This window comes from Delphinus delphis, chromosome 3 (genome assembly GCF_949987515.2).
Source record: "Delphinus delphis chromosome 3, mDelDel1.2, whole genome shotgun sequence".
Classification (NCBI taxonomy): Eukaryota; Metazoa; Chordata; class Mammalia; order Artiodactyla; family Delphinidae; genus Delphinus; species Delphinus delphis.
In genome coordinates, this window is record NC_082685.1 from 63,814,122 (window position 1) to 63,832,425 (window position 18,304).

Genomic DNA, 18,304 nt, shown 5'->3' on the forward strand with positions numbered 1-18,304 from the left:
TTCCAGTTCTGGCCATGGTGGTAGGTTGTATCAGACTAATACTCTTGCCAAAAACATTTATGAAAATTGGACAAAATATAAAGAACAACTATTTGAGGGTACTGGAGAACAACCAATACAGGTAAGAATTGAAGGATTATGATCCTTGAGAAAGGGAATAATGTGTAGTGAGTTCCACACTTACCCTGGCTTTTTCTGGGGGCATTTCCCACATTGTTGCATGGAACAATGGGAACTCTCATACATTGCTGCTGGGAGAGTAATTTTGTGCAACCACCTAGAAAAATGGTTGGAAGTAACTACTATAGCTAAATATATGCATATCCTATGACCTATCAATTCCACTCCTGGGTTTATATTCTACGTAAATGAATGTTTATTTCCACTAAGAAATAAGAATGTATGCTAAGAATATACATGTGCAAACATATACAGAACAGCTTTATTTAAAAGCTTTATTGCTTTATTTAAAAACAATCCAAATGTTCTCCTACAATAGAATGGGTAAATTGTGATATATTCAAACTCTGGAATACCACACAGCAATGAAATAGAATGATGTACTACCAAAAGCAGCAAGGTGGATTGCTATCACAACCATAATGTTGAGTTTAAGAAGCAGACATAAAAGTATACAGTGTATATGTTCACTTTTATAAAATTCAAAATCTGTCAAAAATAATCAAAAGAGAAAGAAGAAAGAATAGTAGTCAACTTTGGGAGATTTTATTGACTACCACGGGGTACAAGGGAACCTTTTGATATTGCAGAAATAGTCTATATCTTGATCTAGGTGATGCTTATATGAATTTATATATATCCAAAACACATTGAGCTATATATTAAGATATGTATAGTTTTCTGTATGTTAATTATATCTTATTAAGAAGTTTTTAAACAAAAGTTTAAAATGGAACTGGCTGCCCATGCCATCCCACCCCTGCTAGTAGGGGTCTGTGAGGTTCAAACAGGAGATACTAGCTTTCCAGTGGGTGGAATGAGGCCCTGCCTGGCCACCACAGGCTTCCATGTGAATTAGTCATCCCCTGCCCCAGCCTTTTCATTTTTTAATTTTTGGCCATACCACGTGGCTTGTGGGATCTTAGTTCCCTGACCAGGGATTGAACCGGGCCTTCAGCAGTGAGAGTACAGAGTCCTAACCACTGGACCGCCAGGGAATTCCCTCACCCCCACCCCCAACCCAGCCTTTGTTCCTTCTGTCTCCCAGACCTCCAACATTCCCCCTGGCTGACTACTCAGGGAGACCCAAACCCCATTCCCTTACCTGACCACTCAGCAGGTGAGATGCCCCTTCTGCAGTTTCCCTCAACCCCTAGGATTCATTGTCAGTTTCCTGTCTGTGTCCTTGGCCCCCCTCAAAAAAAAAAAAAAACCTTTAGCTCTGTCAGACGCCTTTGTTAGACTCATCTCTGTATCTATGTCCCTGGGCACCTAGGACTGGGCACAGAGAAGGTGTCAGCAAATATTTATTAACATGGGTAAGTGAGGGTGTAGAAGGCTTCTGAGTCCTCGGGCTGAGTGATCCAGTGTGAATGCCCTTCTAGAGCAGATGGGCCTGGCTGCCCTTCAGTATAGCCAGGGCAGCTCAAAGACAGTCCTGAGGCTGAGTAGGTCACTGAGCCAGGCCCTCAAGTGTAGGCTGCAGGCAACTTCCCCAAAGTCCGTTTCCTCCCTCTGGCTGACCATTTCTTGGTACTCCCCATTGGTTGAATCTAATCAAGAGTCACACGGCAGGAGCACCTGTTGATGTCATCCATATGGGTAAGCAGCCAGGAGCACAGAGCAAGGGAAGGGAGAGAGACAGGGATCTGAAGGAGCCAGCAGAAGCCATCCAACACAGACGATGTCTGCGAAGTGTTAGGTTACACTTGGTACCAGGAGAACGCTCCCTCCATTAGCTGCCCTATTACAGAAGCACTTGGAGCATCAGGGGAACCCAGATGAGGATTGCCCATTCCTTCTCCTCTGGCCCCTCTCTTTAAAGGAATTATCTCAACAGGAGCCATGATATTCTAGGTACGTTCAGAGTCCTGTCAGTGGCCTCCCCCATCTCCTTACCTAACTTCACTGCACTACTGGCCCTTGGTTTTTCTTTAGGCCTATTGGCTCCTATGGCCTGAGTCTCCCCCAAGGCTGCAAGTCAGCTTAATTGGATGTGAAGGGCCTTGGTCACCCATGGCTGAATAAGGGGTTTGGGACCCTCCCAGCATCCTCCCTGCCTTTCCCACCACTAGAGGTCCCAGCATTGGAGGCATTCCTTATGGCCTGGTAAACATCTCTATCTGCCCCAGTTGCTCATGATTATGCAGTTCTAGGCAAGGGTTCCAGTTAAACCTTGGCAGCTTGGAGGGGTAGAGCATGGGATCAAGAACTCAGGAGCTTTTTCAGCAAGGCTGGGACTGCTCCTTTGACTGGGTGGCCCATGGTGGGCTCCATGCACCCTCTGCTGGCCATCCTCATTTTTGCAGATGCAGCTCTGGGCAGGACCAGAGCAGCAGAATTCTCCCAAAGGGTTTTGAGGCCCCATGCATCTTAGCCCAGGGACACAGATAACTGCTATTGTCCTGGGATGGAGTAAAGATAAAACCCCAGGTTTTGATGAAGGCAGGGTGTCAGCCTGGCCTACAGATATTGGGTGACTGTTGGGATGAGGGAATAACGCTTGCTTCCAAGACTGTTGACGCATGATAGTGTCTGATGGCTAGACACTGTGGGAAAGCCATGTCTCCGCCTTCACCATCTGGATCACTCCCTCTTCAGCCAGGGAGATACGCTGTCCAAGTCATCCCTGATCCCTTTGGGGGTGTGATTTCTGCAGATGATGGAAGTGGACATCTTTCTGTTTCCAAGCCTCAGCTGACTGGTTCAAGGTCAGGGATAAGGTCAGATTCTGTTTCAAAGTTAATATTAAGTTGTGAGAGAGAGTCAAGCTTAAGGGCAGAGCCAGAGTACAGGTCACAGAACCTCCTCCTCCTCATGTGAGAGGCCAAGTTCCACAGGCTTGTGCATGCCTGCACATCCCTGTGTGGCATGTGTGTGTGTGCCTGCGTGTCCAGTGGGTAAAGATTCTCCTACCAAAGGCTGTGGCCAAGCCATTCTGTCTTTCAGCACTAGAGGCACAGGGATCATCAAGCTTCTCACAGGTTCATGCAAATGATGGAGACAGGAAAAAAATGTAGAAAACCACAAAAAAGAAAATGTAAGTACTAAATGCTAGCAAATATAACATTATGTCATGGAAACTAGTTAACTGTGACTCAGCCCTGTTCTTACTGGGGAAGTATAAAATGTACTTATATGAGAGGTGGGTGTACTGCAGTGTGTTTGATGTGGTGTGGGGTAGTCAAGGCATCCAGAGGAATGAGTGCCTTGGCCTCCCTGTGGTGGGTCAGAGTCCTGGGCAGTGTCCCTCGGGCAGAGGACAGGGCTCACCAGTAAGTTCAGGTGACTGTGTCTACTCAAGGGGCTGGGGGAGAGTGAGAGCCACAACCAGAGCTGATACAGGCAGGATAGTTGAGAACAGGAGAGAGCCTACAGGAGTTGGGGTCCTTAAGGCCTTATCGAAAAGGGTGACTCAGGATCCTATGATTATGTGGAGGTAGATGTACCAAATCATATGGTGATTTTTTACAAATCAGCAAAGAATACTCCATTTGCAATTCACTTTATTTCCATCTACTGGTAAGTTGTAATAAATAATCAAATCTACAATGTCTGTGATGTGGATGGAGCCCCAGGCTTGTGCAGCACAGAAGTTGCACAACTTGACTGGGCTAGGGTCACTCATGGATGGATATCCATCTCATTACAAAAAGGATATAAGGCTCCTTAGAAACATGTAGCACTAGAGCAGAAATACATTCATTTAAAAATAGGAGGAGGGGACTTCCCTGGGGGCGCAGTGGTTGGAAATCCACCTGCCAATGCAGGGGACACGGGTTTGAGCCCTGGTCTGGGAAGATTCCACATGACGCAGAGCATCTGAGCCCGTATACCACAACTACTGAGCCTGCGCTCTAGAGCCCGCAAACCACAACTACTGAGCCTGCGTGCCACAACTACTGAAGCCGGTACATGTAGAGCCTGTGCCCCACTACAAGAGAAGCCACTGCAATGAGAAGCCCACGCACCGCAGCGAAGAGTGGCCCCCGCTCGCTGCAACTAGAGAAAGCCCGCGCACAGCAACGAAGACCCAATGCAGCCAAAAATAAATAAATACATTTACCCCCAAAAATAAATAATTAATTGATTAAAAATAGGAGGGGGAAATGAAGCACAGGGAGAGGAAGGGTGATGTTAGTAAGTTAGTGCCAAGACCATCATTAACTGGGTGGTTACCTTGTTGTAGAAGGAGCCTCACGACTGAGGAAACCAGACGCTGTGATTAGGATTCCATGTCAGTCTAAAACTCCAAAGGGTGCTGGTGTGTTCTCTGGGGGTAACCAACTTGCTCCCCATTCTTGTGTTTTCTGAGGGCTGCCACTGATTTCCTTTAGCAGGGCCTGCTTTGCAACGGCAGGGCTGAGGGAGCCAAGGGTGAAAAGACCTCATTCTGGATGTGAAGTAGGGCCTCATCCCGAAGAGGGAGCGCAGAATGGGGAGCAGAGCATTCAATAAATGTTTGCTGAATAAATGAATGGACATAGACTTCCTGTTTTACCTCCTTATGAATTCTTAAATCTGCCCCCTTCTTTCTCTATGCATTGCCATTCCCTACTTCAGATCACCATTCAGCTGTCATGTAGACTTTGCACCAGCCCCGTCCCCAGTCGTTTCCGGGCTCTGCTCTTCCTTCTCCCTCTTCCCCAACAGTAGGCAGGCGGGGTGCTCTTCCTGGATCCCAAATGGGATCCGCTCCTCCCTAGCTTTCCCTCTGGGGTGGCTGCTCCCTGCCCTCAGCATGACATCCCAATCCATTTTGGGGGGCCCACGAAGGATGATCTGCCCCGGGACCTCTGCAGCCTCACCTCTCGCTTCTCCTCTACCCTCTGCTATACTGGCTTCCTGACATTTTGACAAGACCTGCAAAAAATAGTAAAACCACTGAACGTTCAGCCTTTTAAACAGTAGCTAAGTCAGATGTCCAATAACTATCCCCACTCTCACTTCCTCCTCACCCATCCCTAATCCCTACCCAGCCCAAGGCTGGGGGAGGAGGGACAGGGATGGGAGTGGGGGTGGGATGAGCTTCTGTGTTGTAATAATAATAATTTTTAAAAACATATTTACACTGTATGCATTAAAATATCAAGATCTGTAAGCACCATACCTAGCTAACTCCTGGCCTTCTGGGTATTTGCACCAGCCCAGAAGTTCCTTGCTCAAGATGGAAGTGGGGAGAGTGTGGTGAGGAGGAAAGCTGAAGTCAAAGCCCACTGACTTGACCCTGAGGGCCTGTCCTGGACCTGCTGCATAACTATGGTTCCCAGAGGCCCTGGATGCCTCTCTCTACCCTGTAATGACAGCCCAGCTTGTGCTGGCTCTGCTTGGGCTGCAGGGGTCCATGGGGGAGGCAGCTGGGAGGGGACTTGTTGACATTCTCTCAGGCCTGCCTCATCTTTTGCATGTGCCAGGTGGGCACTCTGTGGGGACCCACTTGGCCCTGTCCAGGGCTGGCATTGCAGGCTCCTGGGGTTTCTGCCAGATTCTCTGTCTCTACCCCAGTGTCCTACACCAGGCTGTAAGACCAGACTACCTGGCAAGGCCCTATTTCTGAAGCAGTAAGGCCACCACTAGGTGGCCCCACTCAAGCTGCACCCTCTCTCACTGGCCTTGAGTCAAAAGTGCTGGTCAATTGGGACACATCCAGTCTTTTCTTGGTCCCTAAGGGAGGAACCTGGAGGGGAGGGTTGGTCCCAAGGTCCAGTGGACAGTTCTTTGCTGACGGTGCTGAAAGGTACAGATGTGTATGTATAATACCCTCTGTGGCATTCGTTAATCCCGGGAGCCCTGCTCTGGGGAATCCCATGAAGGGACCAGGTGCTCATAAACCCTGGCCAGGCTTCCACATGCTGTGGTAGTTGCCAGGCCCTGAAAGTGCCATCAGCAGTCAGGGAGGCCTCAGTGTCAGGCAATGGAAGCTGTCCCTTCCTCTTCTCCAGGGCAGGGGTCACAGGTGAGTGGGCGAAGGCAGGAGCAGGGCAAGCTGAGGATGCCTCTGTTTAGAGGGAGAGCCTGCACCACACCTGCCCTCCCATTCATCCAGTTACCTGTCCATCCAGCACAGATATTTTTGCCATCCTTTTCTGGAGAGATACCAGGTTCTTCTCCTGGGATGAGGGTGGTGGGCAGACAAGTCTAGCCTGCTTTGAGGAGCCATTGGCCAGGGCTGTCACTTAGGGACAGCGTGGGGCTAGGGCTTCATTTGGCAATGCTCCTGGCCAGGCTGGGGTCAGTGGTGGCAGTGCATACCTGATCTTGAGCCTGGGAAGGGTCTCTAAGACTGGGACTAGGCAGGTAGCACCTTCTGTCACCAGTTGGAAATGGCTGGGCGTTTCCCTCCCTGGGTAAGTTTGCTTTGTGGGTCTCTGTTCACCTGCCAGTTTTCCCCACTAGACAGAGCCCTTTGATCTTCATGGTCCCTGAATCCCCAGCCAGGGCCTCAACTGGTGCCCAGTAAATGTTTGTGGAATGAATGCATGAATGAATAGGGTAGAGCCATTACCAGAAGGGAGGTGTGACTTTATTTACACAGTAGATTTGGGGGAAAGGAGTGTGACATGGCTGCTCAAGATGGCTGTTGATTTATTAAGGGACCCAAAATGGGTGTGCTTAGTGAGGCCTGCTGGAGGCCACATTAGTGGAGGATGTTCATTCATTCATTTATTCATTCATTTATTCATGTATTTTTCTTCCCCACTCCCTCTCTAGGTCCTGGATTCCAGACCCTATGCTAGAGCTGGAGACATAGTGGTAAACAGGACAGAAGCAGCCCCCATTCCTAGGAAGGCAAAGTGGTGAAGGAAGTAGACATGAGAGTCAGATAGCCTGCATGAAATTCATCCACGAGGAGCTATGGGGTCTATGCAGGGACCTGGCTCAGGCTTGGTCCAAAGGGAAAACCTTTTGGAGTGTTCCAGACAGGAAGAATGACACAGTCAAAGGTCAGGGAACTGAAAAATGCCTCAGGTGCTGGAGCATCAAGTTTGAGGCTACACATGATAAGAGAGGCCATCAGGGCTGTATAAAGGGGATTGGCAACCTTGGTGAGATCTGTGTCTATCCTTGTGGCAGGGACACCTTTGAGAGGTTCTATGTATGGAAATGACATGATCAGAATCACACTGTTAAAATATCACTCTGCTTGTGGTGTGAAATAAGGATGGAAGGAACTGAGTGAAAGCTGTGGGCCAGGATGGACCGTCCAGGTAAGAGATGGTGGTGTCCTGAATTTGAGCTGTGGCTACAGGAATGGAGAGCAGTAAATGGATTGAGTGATCTACTAGGTAAGATCTACAATGGGGGAATGTGGTGGGGAAGAAAATGGAAATGACCAGGAGATGTTGATTCTGCTTCCTGAGATATGGGAAATGCTGGGGTGGAAGGAAGTGTGGGCGGTGTGAGGTAGAGTGTGGGGAGATAATGAGTTCACCCATCAAGTGGCCTCAAAGAAAATGCTATGTGGGTCTGGAGTGGGCCTGGGCTGGAGAACTAAGAGCCAAGGATTTATAAGGGGCCCAGGAGCCCCTGGAGGGCATGAGGGCATGTCAAGTGTAGTAGGTTGAATTGTGGCCCTGAAAAGATATGTCCATGTCCTAATACCTGGACACTGTGGATGTGACCTTATTTAGAAAGAGGAATTTTGCAGATGTAATTTAAGGATCATGAGGTGAGATCATCCTGATTACCCAGGTGAGTCCGAAGTCCAATAAGTATCCTTATAAGAGACAGAAGAGGAATAGAAGCAGACACTGAGGAATGAGTGGGGTCCAGGACTCTGAGGCTCTGTGGAGGCTTTAGTCAGAACTTTGGCTATGGTTTTGTGGAGCAAGGCATTAAGGAGACACCCATCCCTTCACATAATCATGAAATATTTATTGAGTCCAGTTCTGTCGTAGTTGCTGAGGATGTCATGATGGACAAAACACACATTGTTTACGTACACCCAGGCCAGTGGTGTGTGTGGGGGGAGGGGGGCAGACATGAATCAAACAAACATTCAACTGTGGCAAGTGTTAGGAAGCATGTAGGACATGAGAGGCTGTTATAGGAGATTTTGACCTGGCCAGGGAAGTGAGGAAATTCCCTCTGGGAGGACCTGGAGGATTTAATTGGGGAGGAGGGACATTTTCCTAGACAGAAAGAACAGCATGTGAAAAGGCCTGGGAGTGGAATGGGGAGGGAGAATGACCAGTTAGAGGGACTGGAGAGGAATGTCAGTGTGGCTAGAGGAGTGAGCAGGGACCAAACCATGCCGGGCCTTATAGGCCACTTTCAGGACTTTTCCTAAGAACAATGCAATTTCGAAGCTGAGAGTGATGGGTTCAGATCTGCATTCTGAGGAGGTCACTGTGGTTGCCGTGTGGAAGAGAGACGGGAGGAAGTAAGAATGGAGGGGGACAGTCAGCCGGGAAACTGTTGCAATCATTCAAGTGAAAGAGGATGGAGAGAAATGAATGAATTAGAGAGGGATTTAGGTGGTAGAATTGAATGGACGTGGGATATGGAAGGACAGGGTTTGGGGGCGGGGCAGAGGGAAGTGCTGAGGGTGATTCCCAGGCTTCTAGTTAGGTAACTGGTGGTGGTGCAGGGGGCCGGGTGGCTCCCTCAGTGAAGCAGGGAATATGAGAGGTATGGGGGTGGGGGAAGGGGAGAGAGCATGAACTCAGTGCTGGGCACATTGTGATTGAGGTGCCTGTGGACACTCAGCGGAGGCGTAGACTCAGCAGCCATTCATACGCGTCTGGAGCTCAGGAGTCAGGGCAAGGGTAGAGAGAGAAATTTGTGTCATCTGTGTATAGGAAGAAATTATAGAAAGAGGAGAGGAAAGTAGAGTGCCTAGGCCTGAACTCTGAGGAACCCCCAACCTTTATCGACTAATGGGGAGAGAGGGAAAGGCGGGTGAGCTGGGGGCGAAGATGCCTGGGCAGAGGTGGCCAGAGAGGTTAGTGGCAACCGTGGGAAAAAAGTGTTCAAGGGAGACAGTGGCCAAACACTGCTGGGGTGTCAGGTGCTGCTGGGGGCTTTGGCAGATGATGACTGAAGAGTGGCTGTTGAATTTAGACTTGGAGGTTATAGAGAGTTTGTTGAGATCTGGTTTGGTCATGTCGGGAGGCCAGAAGGCCCACTGCAGGGTTCTGAGGGGTGGGAGCAAAGTGAGGACAGACTGCTCTTTCGGGGAATTTTGCTGTGGTTGAGAAGGAGAGAGACACTGCAATAGTTGGTGGGGTCTAATGAGGGTTTTGTTTCCATACTAGAGACCTGAAAATATTTACAGGTCAAGGGATGTATCCATTTAAGGAGAGGAGGTTGAACATTCAAGTGAGAGAAGGGATGATTCACAGGGCAAGCTCCTGAGAAGGGGGAGAGGATGGGAGAACCTGAGCAGACTGAGAGAGACTCCTGCGGCATAACAGGATGTAGCAGAGGCAGGAAGATTTCTGTCTGGTTTTAGTTGAGCTCTGGGGAGGTCAGCTGGTGGCTGAGGAAGGGCAGAACAGTGGCTCATTCTGTGTTTTATGTGTCTTGTGTGTATTTTTCTGCGTGTTCATGCCTTCCCCAGGTCTGGGCTGCCAGCCTGGATGGTGTGCCATAGGGAATATCCCCACACTGGACTGGGCAGAGGCTGAGCACCTCCCATTCTGGCCTAGCTCTCTGATGAGATTCTCAGACACTGTTTCCCCTCATTCATGACTAGGAAGGTTCACAGAGCAGGCGTGGGAACCTGCTTGGCGGCCAGGGATTCCTCTAGCCCAGGTTGAGATTTGCAGCATCCCTGCCTTCACTCCCTCCCAGCCTGGATTGGCTGAAAGAAGTGTCTACTGTTTTTGGCCCATGTTGTATGTAAGGGCTTGGGGAAAACGAAGGTTAGATCCAGGGTGCCCCCCCTTCCCCCCCCCACGCCCCCAGGAGGAGTGTCCGATCCAGGAGCTGGGGACAGTCTGAATCCTTTTGGGAGCTTGGCCCTGGGGGTGGATGCCAGGTCTCCAGTCTTCTTAAGGTCCTTCTCCACTGTCCCCATCCCTGAGAATCCAGCTCCTGGCCCGGGTGACCCCACCCCCTGTAACCTGATGGGGAGGCAGCAGTAGGAGCCGTGTATACAGCAGGACCACCGAGGAAATGGGCATGAGCTGGGGCCAGGGTAGCTGGCCAGCAATCAGGGTTCCCCCCCCCGAAAGCACCGGCTTCAGGATCGGGTCGTGGGCCCCTCTCCAGCCGCCCAGGGGCCAGGGAGGCGGGCGGGCCGAGTCCCACAGGTGCGAGCGCCAAGGAGAGGCGGGCGCCGTGTACGTGCGGCGAGCGGCGGGCGGCATGAAGGGCGCGAGCGGCGGCCCCAGGCCCGCTCCCGGCTTCCGCGCGGCCGGGCTGCCTCGGCCTTCCCGGGGGTCGCTGTCTGCGGTGGTGACCCCTGGCGGAGGCTGTCTGGGCGCGGAGCCAGGGGCCGGGGGCGGGGGAGCGGGGGGCGGGGCGGGAGGTGGGGACGTGGCTGCCGGTCAAGCGGGCGGAGCCCGGCGACGGCGGGAGGTGGAGCCGCCGAGGGAGGAGCGCCCGAGCGAGCTGGGTGCCGCCCCGGGAGGTTCTGGAAAAGCCGGGAGCAGCGCGTGTCCGGGTGAGCGTCCCGCGCGCCCGCCCCCCGGGTCCGCAGCGGAGCTCGGGCGCGGGCCGGGGTCGCCGGTTCGAGCCTTCTGCCCGCGCGGGGCTGGGAGCTGGGGACCGGGCGTCGCGCCGTCCGGGCCGCAGCCCCGCGACCTCCGCTCTGTTTCTACACCCGTGTGGGTTCCTGTCCCGCCGCCGCGTCGCCTCCCCGAGCTCAGGGTGGTGAGGTCAGCCGCACCCTTCCTTCCAGTCCCCTCGGGGCGGCCGGACCTGGCGGGCAGCGTGGCCGCCCCGCCTGTCAGGCTCCCGGGAAGGGGCGGCCTGGCCCGAAGGCTGCCAGAGGTTGGAGGCGGAGGCAGGGGCGCCGGGCAGGCCCTGAGGGGCCGCTTAGTATTAGGGAGGTCCACCATCCTGCCTCCAAAGGGCTGGGAGTCTGCGGCCATGGCCCCGCTTGCTGCCCATTGAGACAGGCTGTTGGATGAGAAAGTTTTGTTTTTGTTTTCCTTTTCCCCCCCTCCAGACATCCTTTTCTAACCTGCATGGTTTTGCCTCAGCAGGCGCGGAGACTTGTAACTAGTTAATTAATTCAACAAACGGACCCTTCTGCGTATCAGAAACTGCGAGGAGTTGCTAGCCCAGTGGGGCAGGCAGACTGGAAGACCAGGAAAGGCCAGGCCCCGGGCAGTGTGGTGAGTGCTGTGCTGGGAAGGAGCACCGGACTGTGGGTACTTGGTAGAGAACAGGATGCTTCAAGCCAGAGGGCTTCCTGGAGGAGGTGACCCATGAGCTGGAGTGGTCAGATGAAGGCAGAAGAAAGGGTAAGCCGGACAGAGGAACAGCGTGTGTGAGTGGAAGCAGACCTGGGCACTCTAGTGGAAGCAAGGTGATGGGGGAAGGGACACTTTAGGGAATAGCTGCCCATGGACCCTGTCCAAAGAGCTTCAAGTGAGAGGACAGTGCCTGGTATCGTGCCCTGTATGTGGAGGATGCTCAGTGAACCCTTGCACCATAAACATGGATCAGCATAAACCCTCCTTCTTCAGGGCAGAGGCCCCTGGCCTCTGTTTTCTAATCTGACACCTTTAAGGTGGTGTAGAAGAACATCAGAGCCCCTCCCAAGGCTGAGACTGGTGTCTTCTGCTGTAGAGTGACACCTAAGGCTTGTGCTGCTTGATGTAAACCATCTGAAGCTTAGCAACCTCAGTGCTTTTGCAAGAGATCCTGGCCCTGAGAGCAGGAGTTGGGGAACATTGCTTTGTAGCTTAGGGCATTCTCAAATGTCCCTGATTTTGCAGAGATCCACTGTCCACCTAAGAATTTATAGAATGGTTTTGCAAGCTGCTGCCCGTATCACATCTGGGATAGCAGGTTCCATGATTTAGTTCTCCGTTAAATGAACCATGGTTTCCTTTGGCTTGTGCTTAAACAGCCCCTGAAGCTTCCAGGGTGCAGTCTCTCATTTTATTCTGGGCCTCAAGGGCCAGCCTCTCTGTTCAGTTCTCCCTACTTATAAAACGTTTGGGCTTTGAATCCTTTTATCCTTGGGTATCATTTGTAGACGGCCAAGCCCACGCGCTGTGTGGCCCAGCCAAGGAAGCCACGTAGCAGAGTTGGAGTGTGTTGGCTGGGGGCCTCATCCCAGAGATGCTGTCATAGTGGGCCACCCTAGTGCTCTGAGAGGTCAGCAGGCAGACATGGTGGCGACTGAGTATTGTCTGTGGCTTGTGATAGGCCCTTCTACCCTGTCCAATGCTCTGAAATGGGTGTGCCCAGGAGAGTGCCTACTTTGTCACTGGTTTAGCCTGGCCACAGCCAATCTCTGTTCATTCCTGGAGTACCTCCTGTGTGCTGGGCTTCTGCTTAAAGTGTACCTGGGGCTGGAATGAGGGAGGAGGGAAAGGAAGCAGTGGCGGTGTCACTGTCCTTGCCCATGGGTGGCTCACAGTCTCTCTGAGATTGCTGTTTCACGCTGGCAGGTGGTCATGTGCCAGGGAGGAGCTCAGAGTGTGAGTGCTCGTGAGAAGGGGAGACCGCACGGGTACAGCCCTGAGGAATGAGTGGGGTGAGAGAATCGGGGGTCTGCTCATTTCCTGAGAGAACCTCCCTTTTTGACTCTGCCCTCCCACATCCTTGGGAGGGTCTGAGACTGGATGGAAGACCTTGGCCAGTGTGTGGCCACGCTGGCTGTAGTGTGCATTGGGCTGGCCGGTGTGTCCCTGGCTCCTGGGATCTCTCAAGAGTTTAATTCTATGCAGATGGAAGTTGGCAGGAGATGCTGTGATGCAGGCACGTGCAAGCCCAGACAGGGTGCTGGAGTGAGAGTTAAGCTTTGAAAACGTTGCTCAAATCTAGCAGTTTGAACTTTTGAAGGGCACCAGGATGGGACATCAGTCTGTTCTTGAGCAGAGAGGGCTGGTGGCTCCTGTGGTCTCTGGGGTTAGAGCTGGAAATGTGGAATGAGGGATATAGTTTTTATTCTCAGAAGGAGCAGAGGAGCATGAAAAGTCTGGATTAGAGACCGAGGAGACCTAGGTCTTGGAGACCTAGGAGAGAGTGTTTGTTCAAGTGGTGTCATTGCAGGGCAGAGGATTAAATGTTTGGGTAGTGAGTTCCCCAGCTCAAATAGGATGTGAGCCTGATCACAGACCAGCATCTGCTCTAGACCTTTCATGAAGTGCTTGCTAAAACATAGCCTGCTCTGTACCCGGCATTCCTGAGGGCCCAGGGTGTGGCCGCGATCCTGAGGCCTGGTACTTGTAGGAACTCGGAGTGAGCAGGTCAGAGACGTAGAAATACGTGAGATTCTAGAGTATTGGTCCAGTCACCTGTTTTTGCCAGAGAACTTTCCTTCCTTGCTGAGAGTTAGAGCCAGTGATAGACCAGTTTTCAGAGTTATTCCCTGATGGTCAATATGTTGCATTACGCCTGACTCCACCCTCTGCTGAATCTCTTAACACTCCTGGGACATGGAGTGTTAAGAGATTCAATTTCTGTCTTGTTTTCATCTTCATTGTCCCCTAGACTGGACCTCCTTTCTCTCCAGGGATCAGCTAGGAAGCTGGCTGCTTCAGGTCTATTGCCGTTCCTCTAGTACCCTTGGTGCTCTTGACTGGTATAAGTTGTGCCTGGTGCTAGGCTGCCCACTGACATCTGTCATCTTATTCAATCTTGAAAACAGCCCTATGATATGCAGATTCTATTATTTTAACTGTTAAATAGATGGGAAAACTGAGGCTCAAAGAGACCCTGTAACTTGTCTAAGTCCCCAAAGCCTGGAAGTGATTGTGGAGCTAAGCTTTAATTCTGGGGGTCTCTGACCCCAGGGTGGGTGTGCCTCCCTACTAGACTGTACTGTCTTGCCCTGATCTGGGCCATTCGGTCATTTGTGAGTGCTGTGGTGTCTGGGCAGGAGTGACTGCTCACTTGGACTTGAAGCACCATGTTTTTGTCTTCTGGGTCCATGTTGCTGTCTGCCGTCTGGTGGGATCCAGCCACGGAGGTCATGAGGCTGCTTTGTGAACCACAATAAAGTCCTTGACCTGGGCAGGCCTGTTCTGCTAGGCCAAAGTGTGGCTCCTCCTTTTGGGAAGTCCTTGTGCTATAAGACAACAGATGTTACTGAGTAGGATTGAAGGCAGCAATATATAGTAGAAAGTATGTTTTGGATTTGAGTCTGGGCTCTGCCATTAATTTCCTGTAGCATGTGAGGTGTGCAGGAAACTCTCAGTCTCAGTTATGTATCTTATATATCTATATCTGAAATGGAGATGATTATCTAGTTTACAAGGTGTTGGTGAGGATTAGATGGTAGAAATGAAAGATTTTTGGAAACATGAATAGTGGTTATCTTAGCCTAGAAAACAGAGCCCAAGGCAGAGCTTAAGTACTTAATGCTTTGTTAGAAGGTACGGTTGTGGAGTAGCAAGGGTAAGGGAAAATAAAAGTGAGGTCGAGAAGGAGGCGAAGCATATACAAGGTGGTGCATTAGCAAGCTGGCCAGTCTGCACAGAGATACACTAGTTGCTCAGCCATGAAGGACATCTCTGGGTGAACTCTTCAGAAGCCCCGTGCTGCAGAACAGTTTCTCAGTGAAGGCCTGGAGAGGGAATTTATCTGCTGACGTCCTCTTGTTTCTGTTCTTCATTAGTCACAGTTGCCCCAGGAGGAGTTAATTCCCCCATGCTCACTCCTCAGTTGCACTCCCAGGGCCCCTGGGGAGGTCAGCGTGGTGCTTCGCTGGAGTCTGGAAGTAGCAGGGAGAGTCAGAGATTTGGGGACTGCACAGTCTCCTTCACTGGGTCTGAGGCAGAGCAAGTGGCCCAGGGCCCAGAAGGCAGGTGAGGCCAGGAGAGTACAAGGTGGTATATCAGATGCATCCAGTATAGTGGTGTGTGGATTTTATTCTTTCCTGTAGTTCCTTATAAGGTAGTCTTACCTGGACTGCCAAGTCTTTGCCAAGACTGATTGAAAACCCAACTGGCTTTTGCATGTTGGTTTATACAGCCTTTTCTGCTACTTAATTGTCTAGTTACTGAAGCAGGAGACTTTGGAGTTTTGATGGTACCCACGTGGGAAGTACAAGTCAACATGTCCAGGTACTGGATAGAGAAATTACGGTCAGCCCTCCATATCCGCAGATGCAAAACCTGTGGATACGGAAGGCTGGCTGTACTACACCTATTATATAAGGGACTTGAGCATCTGTGGATGTTGGTATCTGCAGGGCCTCCTGGAACCAATCCCTTGTGGATACTGAGGGACAACTGCATAAGGATAGGTATGCATGCACATCTAGGCTTTGTTAGGTTCTCAGTGAAGGAGAATGTTTTTCATGTGATGTGGTAGTTGAAGGTATGAAACCTGGAGTCATGAGATGGGGCTGGAGAGGGCAGTAGGGCCAGGTCACGCAGAGTCAAAAAGTCCCTTAGGGCTAAGTAATTTGGACTTTGTCCTGAGAGTAGTGGAGAGCCTTTGGAGGGTTCTTAGGGAGAAAGAGACCAAATGAGGAGCTGTAGTAACCTGTGATGGCTATTTTGTAGAGCAGAGGTGGGAGGGAGGCCACGTAAGATGAGAGACCAGTGCAGGTAGGGGCCAGTGTAGCTGCAAGAGGGACGTAGGGGTGGCTCAAATCAGGGTGATGATTGAGGCATGACATCAGGTAGGGAGAGTAGGGTGCCGCCCATGCTTCCCTGAGGTGCCAGTGAGAGCAGCTTATGGGCCCAAATGGACAGCCATGTGCATAGGTAGGTAGGGCCTCCTGGAGCCTCTGTTGAACTCTTCCTAGGTTGAGCACGCAGGTCCTCTTGGCTCTGCCATTCAGAGTTGGCCACACTACTGGGAGGTAAGACCGCTGCGGGGAGCCCTGTTCAGGCTCATTTTGCCCCTTCACAGAAGGCAGGCAGCCTCTTGTTCAGAGCTAAGCCAGACAAATACATTGTTAAAACTCAAGCTGTTGCATTTGGGTTGCAGCTGGGAGCTTGGCAGAAGTTCCTGCCTGATGAGGTAAGGGGAGAAGCTAAGGACACTGCTGGTTTGCAGTTGGAAACATCTTTTCATGGTTATTTGGCCAGGTTGTAAACGTCCTTTCCAAAGAGCGGGCGTGCTAAGGCCTGTGATTGTATGTCTTGGAATTGTCCTGTGCTTAGAAATAGTGTCGGTCGCCTGGTGGGTGATTTATTGTCACTGGGGTGTTGGCAGGCTTTGGAGGACCTCCCTGTGGGGGTCCAAACTCAGGCTGCTGGGCCGCTTTGGAGTCCGTTTGAGAGGGCCTGCTTTGTTTTCTTTTCATTTTAAATATGAAATATATTTTAAATTTCCCATAGAACTCCTTGTGGAAAGATTAGGAAATAAAGTAAACATAAAGAGAAAAATAAAATGATTTCACCAATATACAACTAGATTTCTGACTCTCCGCTTGCATATATATGCAGGTATGTAAATTTCCATATATAAACATTTTTCCTTATAAAAATGAAATCACAGAGTATATCTTGTTTGGGAGCCTGCTTTTCTCACTTAACGGGATGCTTTGATCTTCTCTCAATGTTAATGTGCCCACAGTGTCCATTTTTACACAATCCATAACAATCCACTGTTTGGAAGAAATGTAACATCTTCTGTTGTTACAGTTTCCTGGAATGAACAAGTCTGTGGTGAGGGTTTTTTTTTTTTTTGCTGTTGTTGTTGGGCCAGACTTTGTTCTGAACTTGGGATGCAGCTCAGAAAAAACTCAGTATTGGTTTTCTGTTCAGACTTGGTGATACTTTATTTTCATAAAAGGGGCCTCAATGTTGTCCATTTCTAGGCCTATTCAGCATGGATTTCTGAGGGTTCCTGGAGGGCTTTTGACAGCACTGGACACTGGTGGGGGCACTGGGCAGGCATACATGCTCCCACTTATTCTGTCATAAGCAAGCTCTGGGTATAGGTATGAGATGGAATGGGGGGCATGTAGGTGGTTGGCTTTTCCCATTCTGTGGCACACAGTCTTTCTTGGAGACTGCCTCCTCCCAGCCTGACCCTGATTAGATGGCCTTTTGTACACCTAATACAAATTAGTGTTCGGGGGCTCAGGATCAGGAGAAATAGGCTGGGACTCTAGTGTACCTTTGCCTGGGGTGGCAGTGTTGATTGTGGTGGTCTGGGGGCTGCGTGGGAGCACCTAGCTCTCTGGACCAGCAGGGTTGTCATCCCCCTCCTCCATCAGAGCAGGACTTCGTAGGCTCTTTGTCAGCCCAGAATCCCATCTGTGATTCTTTGGGCTCTGCCTCCAGGCTGGGATTCGTCGATAGGCTCAGTCTAAGCCAGATAGCACATTCCAGAGAAATGACAGCTGGTATTCATGTAATGAAGGAACTTGGCTGCTTTTTCCTGAGTGCTGTAAGGCATGAACCATGGGCAGTATCACCAGGGTGACTTGAAAGGAACAGAGAGTCTTCTCCCTCCCTTAAATTTGTTACCTGATCTCTGAATGGGCATGCCACTGCAACTGGTGACGGAACAGGGGACAAACACTGGTGCCCCCCAACTTCCAACCGTGTTTGGTCTGGTCTCCTGCCTGGGCACTGCTCTCCCATCACCCCAGCCTGATGGGTAGTTGGCTGATGCCTCATTGTCCACAGATACAGCCTCCTGGCTCTGGGTTTTTACTGTTCCCTCCCTACACACATACAGAAGGTGTTCTTCTGAGCTGATGAAGCCTCTTGAAGTACAAGGAGCAGACCCTAACCCTGTGAATGGGTCTTATGTAAGCAAGAAGAGAGGCCTTCTGGAATCCCAGGGTGGAGATGTGGTATGCTGAGACCTGGGAGCAGATTTGTGGCTGGCAAAAGGGGGATCTGGGCTTTACCTTGGGGCTAGGCTGGGCCGTCTCACCTCTTCTCGGTGACTTGCTTTCATCTGCTGCCCTAACTTTATAATGGATCCCTTAGCCCATACTCCCTACCCTGCAGTAGGTTGTGGGCTGAAGGGTCTTGTTCTGTATATCTCTGGGCCCCTGACACCTAAGGTATTGATGGGCATGATGTCA

The 18,304-nt window shown here is 50.9% G+C and overlaps 1 protein-coding gene across 7 annotated transcripts in view; it reads left to right on the plus strand.

Moving 5' to 3' along the window:
* Positions 1-10,726: 10,726 nt before the first annotated feature.
* Positions 10,727-18,304, plus strand: part of P4HA2 (prolyl 4-hydroxylase subunit alpha 2) — a 42,538-nt gene continuing 34,960 nt past the window's right edge. For 2 of the 7 annotated variants that reach the window (XM_060008879.1, XM_060008883.1), the window contains exons 1-2: positions 10,855-11,003; positions 11,334-11,594. In XM_060008879.1, the coding sequence (XP_059864862.1) occupies positions 11,559-11,594 (36 nt within the window). In that variant the 5' untranslated portion in view covers positions 10,855-11,003; positions 11,334-11,558. Of the gene's footprint in view, positions 10,790-10,818; positions 11,004-11,333; positions 11,595-18,304 lie in introns of those variants that run through there. The other 5 variants (XM_060008880.1, XM_060008882.1, XM_060008886.1 and 2 more) reach the window with 5 other exon arrangements.